Raw genomic sequence first — 17002 nt, 5'->3', positions numbered from 1 at the left:
AGAAGGAGCTGCATTGTGTATTTGTGGATCTAGAGAAAGCGTATGACAGAGTGCCAAGAGAGGAGCTGTGGTATTGTATGAGGAAGTCAGGTGTGTCAGAGAAGTATGTGAGGGTGGTGCAGGACATGTATGAGGACAGTGTGACTGCAGTGAAGTGTGCAGTAGGAACGACAGACTGGTTCAAGGTGAAGGTTGGACTGCATCAAGGATCGGCCCTGAGCCCTTTCCTGTTTGCAGTGGTGATGGACAGGTTGACGGACGAGGTCAGACAAGAGTCTCCCTGGACTATGATGTTTGCGGATGATATTGTGATTTGTGGTGAGAGTAGTGAGCGGGTTGAGAAGAGCCTGGAGAGGTGGAGGTACGTGCTGGAGAGGAGGGGAATGAAAGTCAGTAGGAGTAAGACAGAGTACATGTGCGTAAATGAGAGGGAGGGCAGTGGAGTGGTGCGGTTACAGGGTGAAGAGGTGAAGAAGGTGGAGGAGTTCAGGTACCTGGGGTCAACAGTGCAAAGTAATGGAGAGTGTGTTAGGGAAGTGAAGAAAAGAGTGCAGGCAGGGTGGATTGGGTGGAGAAGAGTGACAGGAGTGATTTGTGATAGTAAAGTATCTGCAAGAATGAAAGGAAAAGTTTATAGGACTGTGGTGAGACCTGCGATGTTGTATGGGTTAGAGACAGTGGCATTGAGTAAAAGGCAGGAGGCGGAGCTGGAGGTAGCAGAGCTGAAGATGTTAAGGTTTTCGTTGGGAGTGACGAGGATGGACAAGATTAGAAATGAGTTCATTAGAGGGACAGCGCATGTTGGACGTTTTGGTGACAAGGTGAGGGAGGCGAGATTGAGATGGTTTGGACATGTGCAGAGGAGGGACATGAATTATATTGGTAGGAGAATGCTGAGGATGGAGCCACCAGGAAGGAGGAAAAGAGGAAGACCAAGGAGGAGGTTCATGGATGTGGTGAGGGAAGACATGCAGGTAGTTGGTGTAAAAGAGGCAGATGTAGAGGACAAGGTGGTATGGAGACGGATGATCCGCTGTGGCGACCCCTAATGGGAGCAGCCGAAAGAAAAAGAAGAAGAAGAAGAAGATACACACTGCAAACACCTGAGGCACCGCTACAATTAATGAGCTATATGAACAATGCATGGCAAAAAAGAAAAAAAAAGTACACAGTCCCTGTACACAGGATTTTTTTTTTGCCATAAGTCTATACATTTTGTTACATCTTTACTATAGTGATAATTTTGACTTATGTCTGTTCTATAGACATTACAACTTTTTGATAAAGCTCCTAAATGCATTTATGACTGTAAAAGCATATCGGTGTGTGTCACAATCGCAAAATTGATCAAAGAAATTGCGATAAGTTTTTTTTTTTTTTTTTTTTCATATCGCACAGCCCTAGTTCATTCAATAAATACAGTTATCAATCTAGCTTCTGAGTACTAAGTTATTAACCCAACAATAGCGGGGTCAGTAAATTTTTTGAAGTGGGCCGCGCAATCATATGTGTGTGGTTGTGTGGGCCGCGAGTTGAAAAAGGTTGGGAACCACTGGGTTACAGGTTTCCTAGAAAGAGATGTGCACCAAATCAGTCACTGTAGAAATCAAATACTTTAATGGTTGCGGATGGAGAAACTTAACACAAGAGCTAACACAAATGCTATATGATGTCGAATAAAACGTAATCATGTTTTAAAGAAGAGTGGCTTGATGAAGTGGTGGAAATAACAGATGATGGGCACAGAACAGTAACAAAACATTTACAGTTACACAGCTGTAGTAGTGTGCAAACTCTACTGCATGGGAATGTTTAGAAAACTATCAGAACTCACATGTTTTTGAAAATATTTGTTCAAAATGTATGTTTTATATTATATTATATTATATTATATTATATTATATTATATTATATTATATTATATTATATTATATTATATTATATTATATTATATTATATTATATTTATTATAAGCCTAATAAATAATTGACCTCAAAAAGGGAACACTGAAGAAAAAAAATCAAGCTACTTCAACTAATTATTATTTAACTGGTTCCTGATATACTTAAAACAAAGTTCGTTTTCGTTCTTTGTTTCGGGGCAAAAAGAAGTTGCTGGAGTAGAGCTGCTGGAAGTGGGGTGTAGATTAATGTAAACGTGTCACAACACTCGTGCCTATCCCCTAAACAAAACAACGATGAAATGAAGAAGTGTAGGCAATCTAGGTGTGAGACAGGCCCCAATTGTCAGAATATTATAGACAAAAGATAAGCAACAGTTCAGAGACAGTTATCATGTTTGCAATACAAAAGAACCATTTCATAATCAGTCCTTTATGAGATGTGTGAATGGCTTATAGTCTGAGAACTTTAGCATGATGTGGAAAAAAATATTGGAGTTTGTTACTTTATTTTATTAGTGTTCATTTATTTTATTAAACTGGATAAATTGTTAACCCTATTTAAATTTTATGTGGTGTCATGATTTACTTTTGATAAAAAACAAAGGTTTATTGTATATTCATTTGGCATTTCATTTACTGTATACCCTTTAAATTTACTTATTGAAAGAACAACACCAGCAGCAGTATGGTGTAACATTTATATGAAACACATGTATTTGGTACTTGCAACCTTACATTTTTACTCTTTCCTTTCATTCTTTTCATGGCTTTGGAAAACATGTCTCGGATGTTTCTCTATGTCTCTTTTTGCATAACTCTGGGTCGTCGACACTAAGCTTTGTTGCAATTTCTAGGAATTAAATACTTTCTATGTATCTTTAAAGTCTATCCACGAGCGATCGTAAAGGTGTGGATATATTTGTGCAGCTCAGCTATTCGACACTCCAGTTTATTCAGGAGATGCTGCTCTACTGTAGGACCGCAGCAGAATGAGGAACGAACCGAGAAAAGAAAAACACTCGTCAAAAAAGGAGGAGTTTCAGAACACACCGTGGCAGTTACAAAGATTGTGTAACTGCCACGGACCAATAGAATCTCAAAGGTGTTTAGGAGCCAAACGAACTCCCCCAGAAAGTTTGCTTTGGTCAGCTGTTGAACTGCTGAAATAAACTCAACGAACTTCGTTTCGGCCTGATTTTGTTCTAAATTTTGTTCGATATTGTTTGAAGTATACTGGGGCCTTGACATGTTGTGCCTTTAACATTTTAGTGGAATTCATGATAGTTTTTTTTTCAGAATTCTTTGATGTACAGAAAATGTAAAAGAACAACATTTATCTGAAAGAGAAATATACTGTAACATCATAAATTTCTTTTTATGGTCAATTTGGATTATTTTAATATATTCTTAGCAGAAGTAGACAAGAATGTCTTCTATGTGATTGAGGTGTTCTGTCGTTGGATGTAATAATGAATATAGCAGTCGTCATTTACTTCTGACATCTGAGCCACTGAAGACGCAGTGGATTACATTTGTTTCTGAAGGGAATGCGCCCCTGATCTACCTAAATGCGTCTATCTTTGCGCGAATCATTCGTGATCCAGTTTCGCCAACAGAAAAAGTGATTATAAGGTTTTTTAATGAATCTTTGCAAATCGGCCTTCCTAATAATATGCTAATTGGCAAGTTTCACAATAAATGTGGCTAAAGTAAACGGTGTCCCTGAGACTGTCTCGGAAGAGAGGGGTGGGGTCAGGAGAGCTCATTAACATTTAAAGGAAAATGCTACAAAACGGCTTGCTGTGAAAAGAGCCGTTTTTGACAGGATAAAAAAAGGTTTTTTACACCTCAATTTAAAATTTTAACCAAACCATGTTACAGACTTTGGCAAAAGAAAATTGGCATCCGATGACCCCTTTAATGTCTTAAAAAAAAAAAAAAAAAAAAAAACCTTCTGACCCCTAAACTTCACATTTATTTATTTATTTTACTTGATTATTTGAATTATGCAGATATTTGGGGTTACTGATTTGAACAAAACCATAACTGTAAAAACATTATATTGCTATTTGCCTTAAAAGGAAACACTGAAGTGCTTTTAAAAATGTGTATTCTTTCCCATCAAAATCGCAAATTAGTCTATTTGTGAAAATACAATTTAATTTCCTTTTTCCTTTACCATGGTTGATCACAAAGTGATTAATGGTTCCTTCTGTAGAGTCTTCTGTCATTCAACCCTGGGAACCTGAATTCATTTCAGGGGCCGACAGCATGAGACAGCAGATCCTCTGTGTTTCTGATTAAAGCCTGAGCCTTTTGTGATCGCCCATGTGTCCTTTGAGAGAGGCCCCTCCCCCCTCTCTCCGTCCCTCTCACACCCCCTCGCCACATTAACAGCTACCACCATGATGATACACACTCATCGTTTGCCTTGAGATGGAATTGACGTTAGATTCAGGACGATTTTAATGCGAGATGTGATGCTTTTAAATTAATGAAAAAAAACTGGAATCTTCTTCCCCACAATCCAGTTGTGCTTTTTTCACATTGGAATGACAGTGTTTAGCCTGGTTCCTTTAATTATTAATTAGCAGAATGTAGGAAAGAATTTGGGGAAGCTGAAGCTGAGCATCGGAAAGAGAGAAAATATGGTTTGTGGACACACTAGGTACAACAGGGATGCGTTACCATAACAACCTTTTTCTGAAAGGCCCGCCCACTAGACCGTGTCAGTGGGCATTACTGGGTGTGAGCAAGTGTTGTAAGGACCCCCTTCCCAAAAAAAAAAAGAAAACACTGTGCAAGCTCAGCCCCAATGTGATTGGTCACACCTCCCCTCTCTTTGTGTGGACCAGAGCATGCTGGGTAAGACCCTGGAGTGAATGCTCAGTTGTCTGTGGAAAGCTCTCGGAAGGATCCCAAAGTCTGCTTGGATTTTATGAGCTGGAGCCACACGGAATAAACCAAGGTAGAGCTTGATCTTCTCTCTTTCATTGCAGCCGAGGCGGTTCTGCTGCACATTCGTCTGCACGCCATAATTATGCTGCGTGCTGTGGCGTTGTCAGAATGAATCACAAAAGAGGGGGTGGGGTTGATCAGGAGATGTTTGGACAAAGAGCCCAAGCTGTGGGGCGAATGTTTACTACGGCAGCGTCAGGCGTGAGCGCGTCTTCTGCATACCTCCTCCTCCATTATCCATCAGCGAAAACACCTCCAGAGCAAAACGCATTCAAGTTCAAGGATGGTTGTCTCTCAATCATCCTCTTTTTCTCTCCGTGTCACGTCATGCTTTATTTTTTGCCACGCTTGTGTTTTATTAAGCCTATCTGTGACATGCTGATCTCACCAGGGCTGTGATGCAGCTGTTGCAGGCGGGATCAGATAAAGACAGACTATGTTTTTAAACCCTCAGCACTTGTGCCTGTGTCAGACCCCACCACCCCACCCACATCAGACGAGCCCCCCGTACCGGGCCTACTGTTAGACGGGGGGTGGGGGGTGAACAAATGGAGCAGGATGCTCTGATAATGTCTGCCATTCTCTTCCTCTCTCCCTGCTGGGGGTTAAAGCTGACAGCAACATCACATGTTTTCAGTTTTGCTTCTGATAATGCAGCTCTTTGTTGCGTGTGAGGTCACTTCCTGGTTTCCCAGCTATCTGTGAAAGTTTCCACGGTTCAGGTCACTTTCTGGTTTCCCAGCTATCTGTGAAAGTTTCCACGGTTCAGTTGACAAGCTTTTTCACCCAGTGTCTGAAAGTTTAATGCAATATATTTGTTTTGAGCTTTTAAGTCTTCCCTTACTGTGAAGTGATGATACTTTGATATATACTATGCATGATGTATTGTACGTCAAAGAACGTTTTTTTTAAGAATTGTGTTCCTCTGTACATTTTATACAAAAGTAAAACCATATTTTCATGTAAAAAGCTTTCAGAACATTTTTGTTTGCCTTATTAAAATGCAAACTAATGACAAACTTACCCTTGTTTTATTGTGATGAAAAAATGAATTACCATGATATTTTTTTTATAATGTGCTATATGAGGGATAATATGATCATTAGTTTTGGTGTAGTCAAATTCACAAGCAAATGTGTGGAAAATGTATTTGTTGTTTGCCTTGTGCAACAGTCAGTTACACACATCAGCAGTCATTATGCAAAAATATCTGACAGCAGAATGCTTCCGCTGACCAATCAGAATCAAGTATTCTATTCGAGGTACAAAAACTGATATTTGTTGGTAGTTCTATTTATTTATTTATTTCAGTAGTTTCTTTGCCTCAAATTTCTCTTATTTAAATAAGAGTAAAGTAATTCTGGTTGCTAGTCTTTAAGTCTGAACACACCATGACAGTTTGATGCAGATTTTTCAGTTTCAGGACTCATTGTAATGCATAGCGCTGGTCGCATCCTGCTGTTGAATGCTATCACCACCATCACAACATGCATGGACCATCAGAGAGATCAAAGCTCACTTAGGAAACAGAGAGCAGTTCCTCCCCTTTGTCCTCTTTGACTACAGCTATTGTGTAATGAAACCAATTTTTTCTGGAATAACCTTGACCTGAAAACAGCGTTTATGCCAAAGTACACTTGTGTGGTGAGGAAAAACGCAATGATCGTTTGGAGATTTGGATCATTCTTGCTTTTTTCTAAGATTCTTGATGGGAGCTTTATTTGTACAAGTGCCTCACTAGAGCTTTTGTTTTTATTTTAAACATGGTGTGTGTGCAAGCATTGCTTTCTCTCTTACCTTTCAGCAAATCGAAAAAAGTATGCCATCTAATTGTTCCTGATCTACCCTGATAGGATTTATGTGTCCCCTGCACTTTTTAAGATGTTTTTCTAAACCAGTGCAGATAAGATTTGCTAGTTGAGGAGTTCTCTGTGAGATTTAGTGATGAACTGTGAGAAATCGGCTGGAGAAGTGATGTTTGGGCTGCAGTGTGTTTACTGTACAGTGTCTGTGGTCACGAGTGACTGGGCCGCAGAACCATAGTCCCAGTCAGGCGGTTGGAGCTCTTTCCTGGAAGGAAAAAAAGAAAACAGTGATGTCAGTGTCTGTGAGGAGAGGTGGTCTTGTCGTAAAATATCTCTCAGGGGAGATAGAGAGTCCTACTCTGATGAGGGTGAGAAAACGGCATTATATGACTGAAATGTATCCATGACCAGGAAGTTTAAGCTTAGTTAAAGTGGTTAGTTAAGCAACTTTTGCTTAAATAGGTATTTGTTTACCGTAATTCCTCAAATAAAAACCGGTAGTCAAATAAACACTGGGCCTCTTATAGTGGCCGGGGGCGTGGTCAACACGGACAAATAAAGGCCGGTCTTAAATAAAGGCCGGGGGAAAATTTGTGCAGCAGAGCCAGATAACAAACGTACACGACCACTGCCGGAGCGTTTCTCGTTCTCGAGTCAAGAACCGGTTGCATCAGTTTTCGGATCACCAGTACACTGTACCGAGAACCGTTTCTGTCGGATGCGTCCGATTCGAGAACCGAGGAGCTGATGATACTGCGCATGTGTGATTCAGTGTGAAGCAGACTGACACAGAGCGCGTCTGAACCGAACTGATTCTTTTGGTGATTGATTCTGAACTGATTCTGTGCTAATGTTATGATCTCTGTCCACTGGAATGCTATCCCTTTTAATTTAAAACGGGTTATTTAAAACAATTACTTATCAAACAGATGGAATTAGAAATAAAGGCCTGCCTCTAATAAAAGCCTGCTTCAAATAAAAGCCTGTTACCTTCTGCAGTTCAGGTAAATAAAGGTCCCGGCTTTTATTTTAGGTATATTTATTTGAGGTATATACGGTATATATGTTCTTGAATTCTTGCCTTTTGCTTATTAGTCAAAGCTTGGTTCACTTTGCAGCTTATTCTGACCAAGAATCTTCCACTTATTCAGGAAGAGTTTTTTTTCCTAATCAGCTTGTAGCGTGAGCACTTTTTCTTTTGTTTTTGTGCTTTTTAGGGTCAGATTTATCTAAAATGGTTACTAGAATGAATGTTAATAAAATGGTCCACTATACTGTCAAAAAGCACCGTCCTTCAGACGAGACATTAAACTGAGGTCCTGACTCTCTGTGGTCATTAAAAATCCCATGGCACTTCTCGAGTAAGCAGAGTGTCCTGGCCAAATTGTCGCCACTGGCCCTTGTCAATCATGGCCTCCTAAGAATCCCCATCCACTTGATTGGCTCTACGACTCTCTCTCCTCTCCACCTGTAGCTGGTGTGTGGTGAGCGCACTGGTGCCGTTGTACTGTGGCTGCTGTCGCATCATCCAGGCGGATGCTGCACACTGTTGGTGGCTGAGGAGAGACCCGATTGTAAAAGCACTTTGGGTGTACAGCAATACACAATAAAGCTCTATATAAATGCATCATTCAATCATTTATTCAATAGCACAATAATAAATCTGTGAGTGAAAAACTTTACTTTAAAGTTCTATATGTCAACATTAATGCAATAGCTAACAATAATTAACTGTGAAGTTCTGAAATACTATATTAGAAATAATCAGTAACCTATAAATTTAACTTGAAATATTCTTATATTAACAGTTTAACTGTAAACAGGAATTAACAGATAACGTACTGTGATTGAACACTAACTAGCCATTAACAATAGTTCATGAACTATTGTTATATTTAGGTTCATGATACCTTAAGCTCAAACAATTATGGTATACCTTTTTGTTATAGTTTTTTTATTAGTATTATTTTATTATTTTATTTTATTTTTTATTTGAATTTCAGTTTACTTTACTCTTTTTTTTTCTTTTTTTTCAGTTAAGGTTTTAGTTATTTTGTTGTGTTGTCATATTTATTGTATTTTTTTTTATGGAAGTTTGCATAGTGTTTCAGTTTTATTTTATTTAAGTTAAAGTTTATTATATTTTTAGTAATTAAAATTGGTTTAGTTAATTATACTAACCCTGTTACCAATTCAGTTAATCTCACAACAGTGTTGACTTAAAATGTCCTAGAAATAAGGGGCATGTGTGAAGACAATTAGGCTAGTATATTACTGTTTTTGGATGGACAGAAATTCAGATTATTAGGCAGAATGTATTATTCATGGAAATCTCATTAAATTGCTACTACGTTCCTCAAAACTGAGTACATTTCAAAGATGTAATGCAACTAACCTAGCAAACTTTGACAATTCGATTTGATTAGTCCTTGCTCTTAGCAGTTTCAGTCAGCGATTGGCATGTTTGTGCGCTGTATGTAGTCTGAATTGTCATGTTATTCACTAGTCCGTCTTAAGACTCTTGGTTTGCACTTAATTGTACGTATGTTTGTGCTGGGATTGCCATTGAAACGAAACTCGCTATAATTGTTTAGTGTCCTGTTAATCTTGTGTTACTTGTACACCTGGGTTTTTTGAGCAGGTTTGACAACCTCCTGGACATTGTTCAAGTAATGTCACCAGGCCAGACTGTAAATGGGGCACCTATGCATATCTATAGTTCATGTCTCCACTAGAAGAAGCATGTTTATCTACGATCAGATTCCTGCATCTACCATCCCTGATAACCTGCATCTAACAGATCTTAGGTCAGTGTTTCATCTTTATCAGTCTGACCACCATGAGTGTGTCTCATTATTGCTTTCCACCTACACATGGACACTAGTTCACTTTGTGCACTCCTCACATATGTTTTTTCTTAATCAGCTTACCCTTGTTCAACAGCAGCCAAGAAGGTGCATTACCAGTATGTTTCTGTCCTCGCTTTGCACACCTGTTAAGCCCGATTTAGATCCTAAGAGACAGGGATCCATGCTGAGCTACTTACCCAGAGCCAATGCCTGCTGGCTGGGTGTGTTGCCTCTTCTGGGTGTCTCTTCCAGGGCCTGTACTGGAGAGTCTAGCACCAGATGTTCTGTGCTATTTTTGGTAGAGGTCTTTGAGTAGTACAGAAATTGGGTCGGTCTAAAGAGCAAGTGTTATGTCTGTAGTTAAGGATGATAGAGTTGTGTCAGGGGTAGAGATTTAATTGTAGCAGGCTAAAGGTGGGATCTGTAACTTCTTCTGCAGCGCTTCTCAAAAACAGAGACTGATGATTAAAATGTTGTTGGAAAGTGTTTTTGTCGGACTGCCATTTATTTTTTTTCCCAAGGTGCAGTTTTGGGATTGTATTGCAGGGGTCAACTGATAAGGGTTTTTCAAATGTCAGTGCTGATATTTATGATTAATATAATGCTGATAAATATAATACAAAGTAAAGACAGCAAATGAGATTTATAGAACAATTTTTGAAATGAATTAAATGCTTATTCTACAGAATATGAACTTAAAACGTACTGAAACGATTATCTAGAGATGAACTGTATATTGCCACTATATTGGTATTAGTGGGCTTTCACACTAGCACTTTTGGTTTGACGTCATTTGACATCAGAGTTCAGTTAGTTTGGCTGTTTTCTGAACTTTGGTGCACACCAGCCAACTATATTCGAGTCTGCCTAAAGGGGTTTGTCTGGGGTATAGGGCATGCGAACTCCGGTACGGTTCGCTTCTGATCTGAATGCAATCATACTAAATTACATAAGCAACCTGCTATTAATGACATATGAATTGGTCAAATTGTGTATTTTTGTGCTTACGCAATCACTTGACACTTGACACTGAAAAGTGTGACACAAGCTGCAGCAGAGCAGTGTTGTCATAAGTGCAGATGTCGGTACTGAATTTTTGCCGTCTTCTGCATAGTTGTTACCAAGTAACAGCGTAAACAGCTGCCAGTCTGATGATGTAAATGTATTGTGGTTCAGAAAAAAAAACAGTAAGGTGGGAGAGGGGAGCAATCAAACCATGTGTGAAAGCACCCTTAGTGACCTTTTTATTCACTGATATATCCGTTGACATAGGATATTTAATTAGGCATGGGATACTTAATCTTTTGCATATTTTTACATTTAGATTACATTTTGATTAGATTAGATTACATTTACATTACATTACATTCTGATTACATTTAGATTACATTTTTACCTGGTGTTATTCGCCATCACCAGGCACTTAATTAAAGTTAACCTTTAAAAACACAAATATTTCTAAAACATTGTTAAATTAAATATTTAGCAAATCTCAATTAGCATTAAAAACTGTTGATCTAATTATTAGCGTGTTTTAATTGACTTTTTAAGTACATAGTAGAGAATTTGAATAACAGCCATTTATTATTTGCATTTTATTTGTAGGTGATGTGTCTCCAATCAGCATGTCTCCCATCAGCCAATCCCAGTTCATCCCACTGGGAGAAATCCTGTGCCTGGCTATTTCTGCCATGAACTCCGCCCGTAAGACTGTCACACAGGAGACTCTCATCGAGCACCTAGCAACATGCTTCCCAGGTAATTTCCAATTTCAATGATTATGCTGAAAATCAGTGATGTAAATGAGCTTAAATGCCTTCAAAGTAATGTCGAGATACAAAAGTTCATGTGATTATGATGTCACAGTGTCATTTCATTTTGGACTTTGTTTCCATTTGCATCATCCCCCTGTTAGCATTCGTCAATGTTTAATGATTTGATTTGAAATTACGTTCAGCTGTGTCACCTCATTAGCCTGTGTATCTAAGTCCCTGTGTTTCAGTTGTTGTCCAGGATTGTCTATGTTACTTCAGTGTTGTGTCTATACTACCCTGTGTCTTGGATTACCCCACGTGTTGCATTAAAGACTTCAGTTTTTTTTCTAGTAACACCAGTTGTAACCATCTACACAGCCATTTGCACATGATAATAGACATATCCTGGAACATCTGGGTAAAGTCTCTATTTAGAGCTTAATAAAGCATGGCGTTTAAACAAAGTTTAACATCCGTTGTTATATGCTATTTTGCGGAAACAAAGCACAAGATAATGGTGTTTTGCTGAAATTAGTGGTGGGAGTATGTTATATATTAACAGTACACACATACATAGTGAATGAATATAGACTTAAAGTGTGAGGCAAACACAAGTATAAAGTATTATTATTTTTATTTTTTGAAATGCTGATTTTAGTTGTTTTTGGAATATAATAATGCATCATTAATTGAAGTATAAATTGTGCCATTGCACACTATGGCTCGTTGATGTAGCTAAAGTTCCTGGTTTCTGACTAGGTATTTTCTCTACAATAGATTAAAACGATTTTGAATTTATCCACCTGAATTGAATCAAACTATTTGCATTTTTGCTGCTGATGTTTAAATCAGAGGACTAGTCAAGACATTTAAATCAGAGTTTAAACATACAAGAAACAAGGAAAGATAATGAAGTTAGTATTCAGTAAATTTGATGGCTGAAGAAATCATTGTAAGATTCAAGATTATTGTTTAATTTGACATGTCTAGAAAAATCATGGCCATATATTGTGGTTTATTCAAAATAAACCAAATTTCCAAATTTTATTGGCACAGCCCTAATTATTTCATTACTTGTCAGTCATGTTTTTTTGAGCCAAACAGGTTTGTCGGATTCAGCTGTAATGTGATGTTGAATATATTGTGTCAGAGTGAGCTAAAGAGATGAAGCAGATGCTGAGTCATAATGAACTCTGTGTCTCTTATTTTGTGAGTCTATGAGGTTGTTATAGAATCATGACCTCATCCCCAAGTCACAAAGCTGTGCGTTTGCATACCTGGTGCCAGATTCAGGAAGAAATTTCTTCTTAACTGTTTTTTTTCCCCTTATTTTTTTAACTTAAGAAAAAAGTTAATTTTTTGTATTCCCAAAAATTCATCTTAAGAGTGTTATCTTTTTTTCTTTTTCTCAAGAGAAAACTTTAGAAGAATTCAGAATTCGTTTATTTCAAAGCAATTGTTATATTTAAGTGATGTTTTATGAACAAGTTTCGGGAGGAGCACGCGCAGATAATTAACGCAGCCAATTCATCATCAGTAATCACATTCATCTATCCAATCAGCGCAAGAGAGAACCCCTATAAATAATCAAAGCAGTCCTAACTTCGTTATTCTAGTCTTTCACCACCCCGACTCCTCACCTTCAGCCCGTTCCTAACCCAGCACAGGGAGGAACAAATAGGGGGAGCGCTTGGGTCCAGGCTAAATGCCGAGCTCGGACCCCTCTCCCCGGACAGCACACCAAATACGCATAACCCTTTACTCAGTTTATTATATGTAAGTGTGAACTCGTGAAACATTACAACAACGCTAGCTACATATAAAACATAGTAGCAATATTAATAGGGATGTCCTGAAATAACAGCAAAGACTGTTTAGTTCCAGAACTAAATGTACTAAAGTACTGGGACGATTTTGCACAAACTATTTCCCAGTACCAAAGGGTTGGATTCGCACCGAGCCCGCGTGAACTAGGACATGATGTAAGCCGGTCGACAGCGATGTCATTTGTGTGCGACGTTTAACAACGTGAACAAAGAAGAAAAACGTTAACAACAGGAGGATGTAGGACGCTGTGATCGGAACTTTGTTGTGTCTCGTGTTCAGTTCAGTTCAGTTTCAGTTTATTGTCCCCTAAGGGAAACTTGTCTTACAGCCAGGTAAACACACAGGTAGCACAACAGGTAAACACCACATACACATACAAATAACAATACAACTACTAATTAAAAACACTGTTACACTACTACTCATCTAGATCAAGAATTATGCAAGTTTAGCAACCGAATTGCACTTGGTATAAAAGAGTTCTTTGTCCTATTTGATTTAAAACGAGGGACTCTGAATCTCCGGCCTAAGGGGAGGACCTCAAAAGAACAATGAAGGGGGTGATTTACACAATCCAATATGGCATCTGCTTTCCTCATAACCTGCCTCTCATAAATATTTGTCAAGGAAACCTGTGGGCAGCCTATTGACTTACCAGCCACCTTTACAATATAGCTGAGGTTATTTTTTTCCCTCAGGCTGATGCCCCCATACCAGGCAATAAAAGCAAAAGTAAGGACAGATTCAATAAAAGATTTATAAAATAAAGACAGGATAACCTTATCAACATTAAAAGAGTTAAGCTTCCTTAGGAAGTACAATCGTTGTTGTCCCTTTTTACAGATCATCTCTGCATTTATGTTAAATTTAAGTTTATTGTCTATCACAGTGCCCAGATATTTGTACTGCTCTACCACCTCTATGCTGATTCCTTTTATATAGGTGGGTGGAGGAGAACCAGATTGTTTTTTCCTAAAATCTATGAGCATATCCTTGGTTTTATAGGTGTTAAGATGGAGAAAAGACCTGTCACACCAACTTACAAACTCATCGACCACTGGCCCATGCTGAGATTCATGTTTCTGCAGTAAACTGACAATAACTGTATCATCAGCATATTTCAGGATGTGTCTATTTCTATACTGACTCCTACAATCGTTAGTGTAGAGGATGTATAGTAAAGGTGAAAGTACACAACCCTGCGGGGAGCCAGTGGAAGAGACACGCCTTCCAGAGAGACAACCATTCACCTGAACTCGCTGTGTTCTGTTAGTTAAAAAGTCCATAATCCAGCACACAAGATTACTCTCAATGTTAAATTCTGATAATAATTTACTGGCTAAAACATGTGGCTGGATAGTATTAAAAGCAGAAGAAAAATCCAAGAACAAGAGCCTGGCATGTGTACCAGGACCCTCTAAATGTCTATACAGGAGATCTAAAAGTGTAATCTGGGCATCCTCTACCCCTCTGCTAGCCCTATATGCAAATTGCATGGGGTCCAGGGCCCCACCCACCCTGAACAGCAGAAGCCGCTTTACAATCCTTTCAAATGACTTCATGACCAGTGAGGTCAATGCCACTGGTCTGAAGTCATTTAGTGTGCTCACAGAGTTGCCCTTTGCCACTGGAACTATGATAGACTCTTTCCAAGCCATTGGGACCCTTACCTGTTCCCAGGACATCTCAAAGATGTCGGCAAACACCCCACAGAGCTGCTCTGAACAGCACTTCAACAATCTCCCAGTAATTCCATCCGGTCCTGGACTCTTATTTACCTTAATTCTCTTAAATACAGACCTAACCTCCTCTTTTGTGATTGAGAAAGGAATAGATTTTACCTGAGCCTGTTCCTCTGTTAATTTCTTTAGTTTGTCTGAAAAGTCATGAATATCAAAACGTGAAAAAAAAGGTGATCAATGCTTCAGATAACTCACTATCATTTGTATACATTGGCAATTGGACTGATTTTTTTGTGTTTTTTGCAACCCTATCATTCTTTTCACCCCATCCCATGCTACCTTCAGGTTGTTACTGCCCAGTCTTTCCTTTATCTTATTTTTATATTGCAATTTAGCCTTCTTGATTTCTGCTCGGACCTCCTTCGTTGCCTCCCTTATTTCATGCTCATCCCCGTTATGAAAAGCACTATGCTTTTTCATTAATACTTGTTTCAATGAGCTAGTGACCCATGGCTTATTATTTGCATACACTTTGACATGTTTTTTTGGAATAATAGAATCCACACAAAAAGAAATATAGCAACATACAGTATCAACAAGGTCATCTATATCCGAAGCAGAGTCAATGAAAACAGACCAATCAGTGCAGTCAAAACAACCTTGTAATTTCAGAACAGACTCTTCATCCCAGATCTCAATCTCTCTAGTTTTAACTCCCCCCCCCCCCCCCCCCCCCTTTTGAGTATAGGTCTGTACACCGGGATGAGATTAATAGTACAGTGATCTGAAGATCCTATGGGAGCCAGAGGGGAGGCCTTATAAGCCTCCTTAATTGAACCATAGCAATTGTCCAAAGTCTTATTTTTTCTAGTTGGACATGTGCCATATTGATAAAAATTGAGGGATTTACTCAGTTTGCAATTATTAAAATCCCCCATAAGCAGACATGGGGCATCCGGGGAAAGAGATTGAAGTCTTTGAGTCACTTTACGAATAATATCAGCAGCAGTTTGTGTGTTTGCTTTGGGGTGAATATATATTACAGTCACAAATATCTGGGGAAATTCTCTCGGGAGATAGAACGGACGAACGGAGAGGGAAAGCAGTTCGATGTCAGGAGTGCATATCTTTTCCCTGACGGTGATGTTGCTACACCACCGCTGGTTTATATATATACACACACTCCACCACCCTGAGATTTCCCTGTGACTTCAGAGTCTCTATCCATCCTAACAGGCGCCCCAAAGCCGCTGATCGATAAGTCCGTGTCGATGTCTTTAGACGACAGCCACGTCTCACTAAAGGCCATAATACAGGCGTTCCTGTATTCCTGTAGATAGTTCGAATTTGCTTGTAGCTCATCAATCTTATTTCTGAGTGACTGAGCATTTGCAAATATTATTGAAGGGAGCGGAATACGGCGTATTTTTTGTTGTTTTAACCGGAGTCGTACGCCACCTCTCTTTCCTCGCTTCCTCTCTTTACGAGAGTTTTTGGAACCATTTCCAGGAGACCTGCGCCTAGAGATCTCGGCTAGAATGTCTTCAGATACAAGCGGGTCCCAGTATATATTTCCCATACGCGGATTGTTCCAGCGCATCAAACATTCCCGAGAGTATGTCCTTACCGGCTCACGTTGCTGGCTGTGTTCGCCTTGGACATAATAAATCCATAAAGTCCATAAGATGACAACGTAGTATATCTCCATGGCGACTGCTTAAATGAACAATCGTATCTAGTCCATTTCCATCAAACAACGAGTCAAAACAAGAAACTTATTTAGCACTTCTTGACAAACAAACACAGACAACAACACACCTGCTGCTGGTCGCTACAACAAGAGTAGCGCCCGGACAAGAGTAGCGCCCGGTCAAGAGTAGCGCCCGGTTTCACAATAATGGACATGGAATCGACGTTTACTTAAAGCGATTGAAAAAACAGAAAGGAGTATTAAGAATCTCCAAAGACAACTGACAGTGCTACGTTTGATACAAGTGCATGCACTTCAGCGTGTTCATCATACTTGCGAAATAAGTTGACACAATGTTTACAGTATGTTAAACAGCATTTTAAATCATGGCGGGTGAGGGCCTATTGATCAGTCATGATTAGGCTACATGTGACGCTACTTGTTGCTGACTTTAAAACTCAGAAGCAACTCTAAAACTAGTAAGATAGGGAGCTTTAATTGAATGCTTTTAATTTGAGCTTGTTAATATGACAT

The 17002-nt window shown here is 39.1% G+C and overlaps 1 protein-coding gene across 4 annotated transcripts in view; it reads left to right on the top strand.

Annotated features, from left to right (window-relative positions):
- The window catches only part of LOC132113886 (storkhead-box protein 2-like), a 73210-nt gene that overhangs the window by 45147 nt on the left and 11061 nt on the right, over nt 1–17002 (top strand). For 3 of the 4 annotated variants that reach the window (XR_009425224.1, XM_059521923.1, XM_059521925.1), the window contains exon 2: nt 11121–11273. Coding sequence is in view for 3 of the 4 variants with exons in the window: in XM_059521923.1 (XP_059377906.1) it covers nt 11121–11273 (153 nt within the window). In the remaining variant the exon portion in view is untranslated. Of the gene's footprint in view, nt 1–4567; nt 4872–11120; nt 11274–17002 lie in introns of those variants that run through there. The other variant, XM_059521924.1, reaches the window with a different exon arrangement.

Source organism: Carassius carassius, chromosome 33 (assembly GCF_963082965.1).
Source record: "Carassius carassius chromosome 33, fCarCar2.1, whole genome shotgun sequence".
NCBI classification, from domain to species: Eukaryota; Metazoa; Chordata; class Actinopteri; order Cypriniformes; family Cyprinidae; genus Carassius; species Carassius carassius.
Note: the sequence above shows the minus strand (reverse complement) of the source record. Positions and strands in the feature narration are given on the sequence as shown.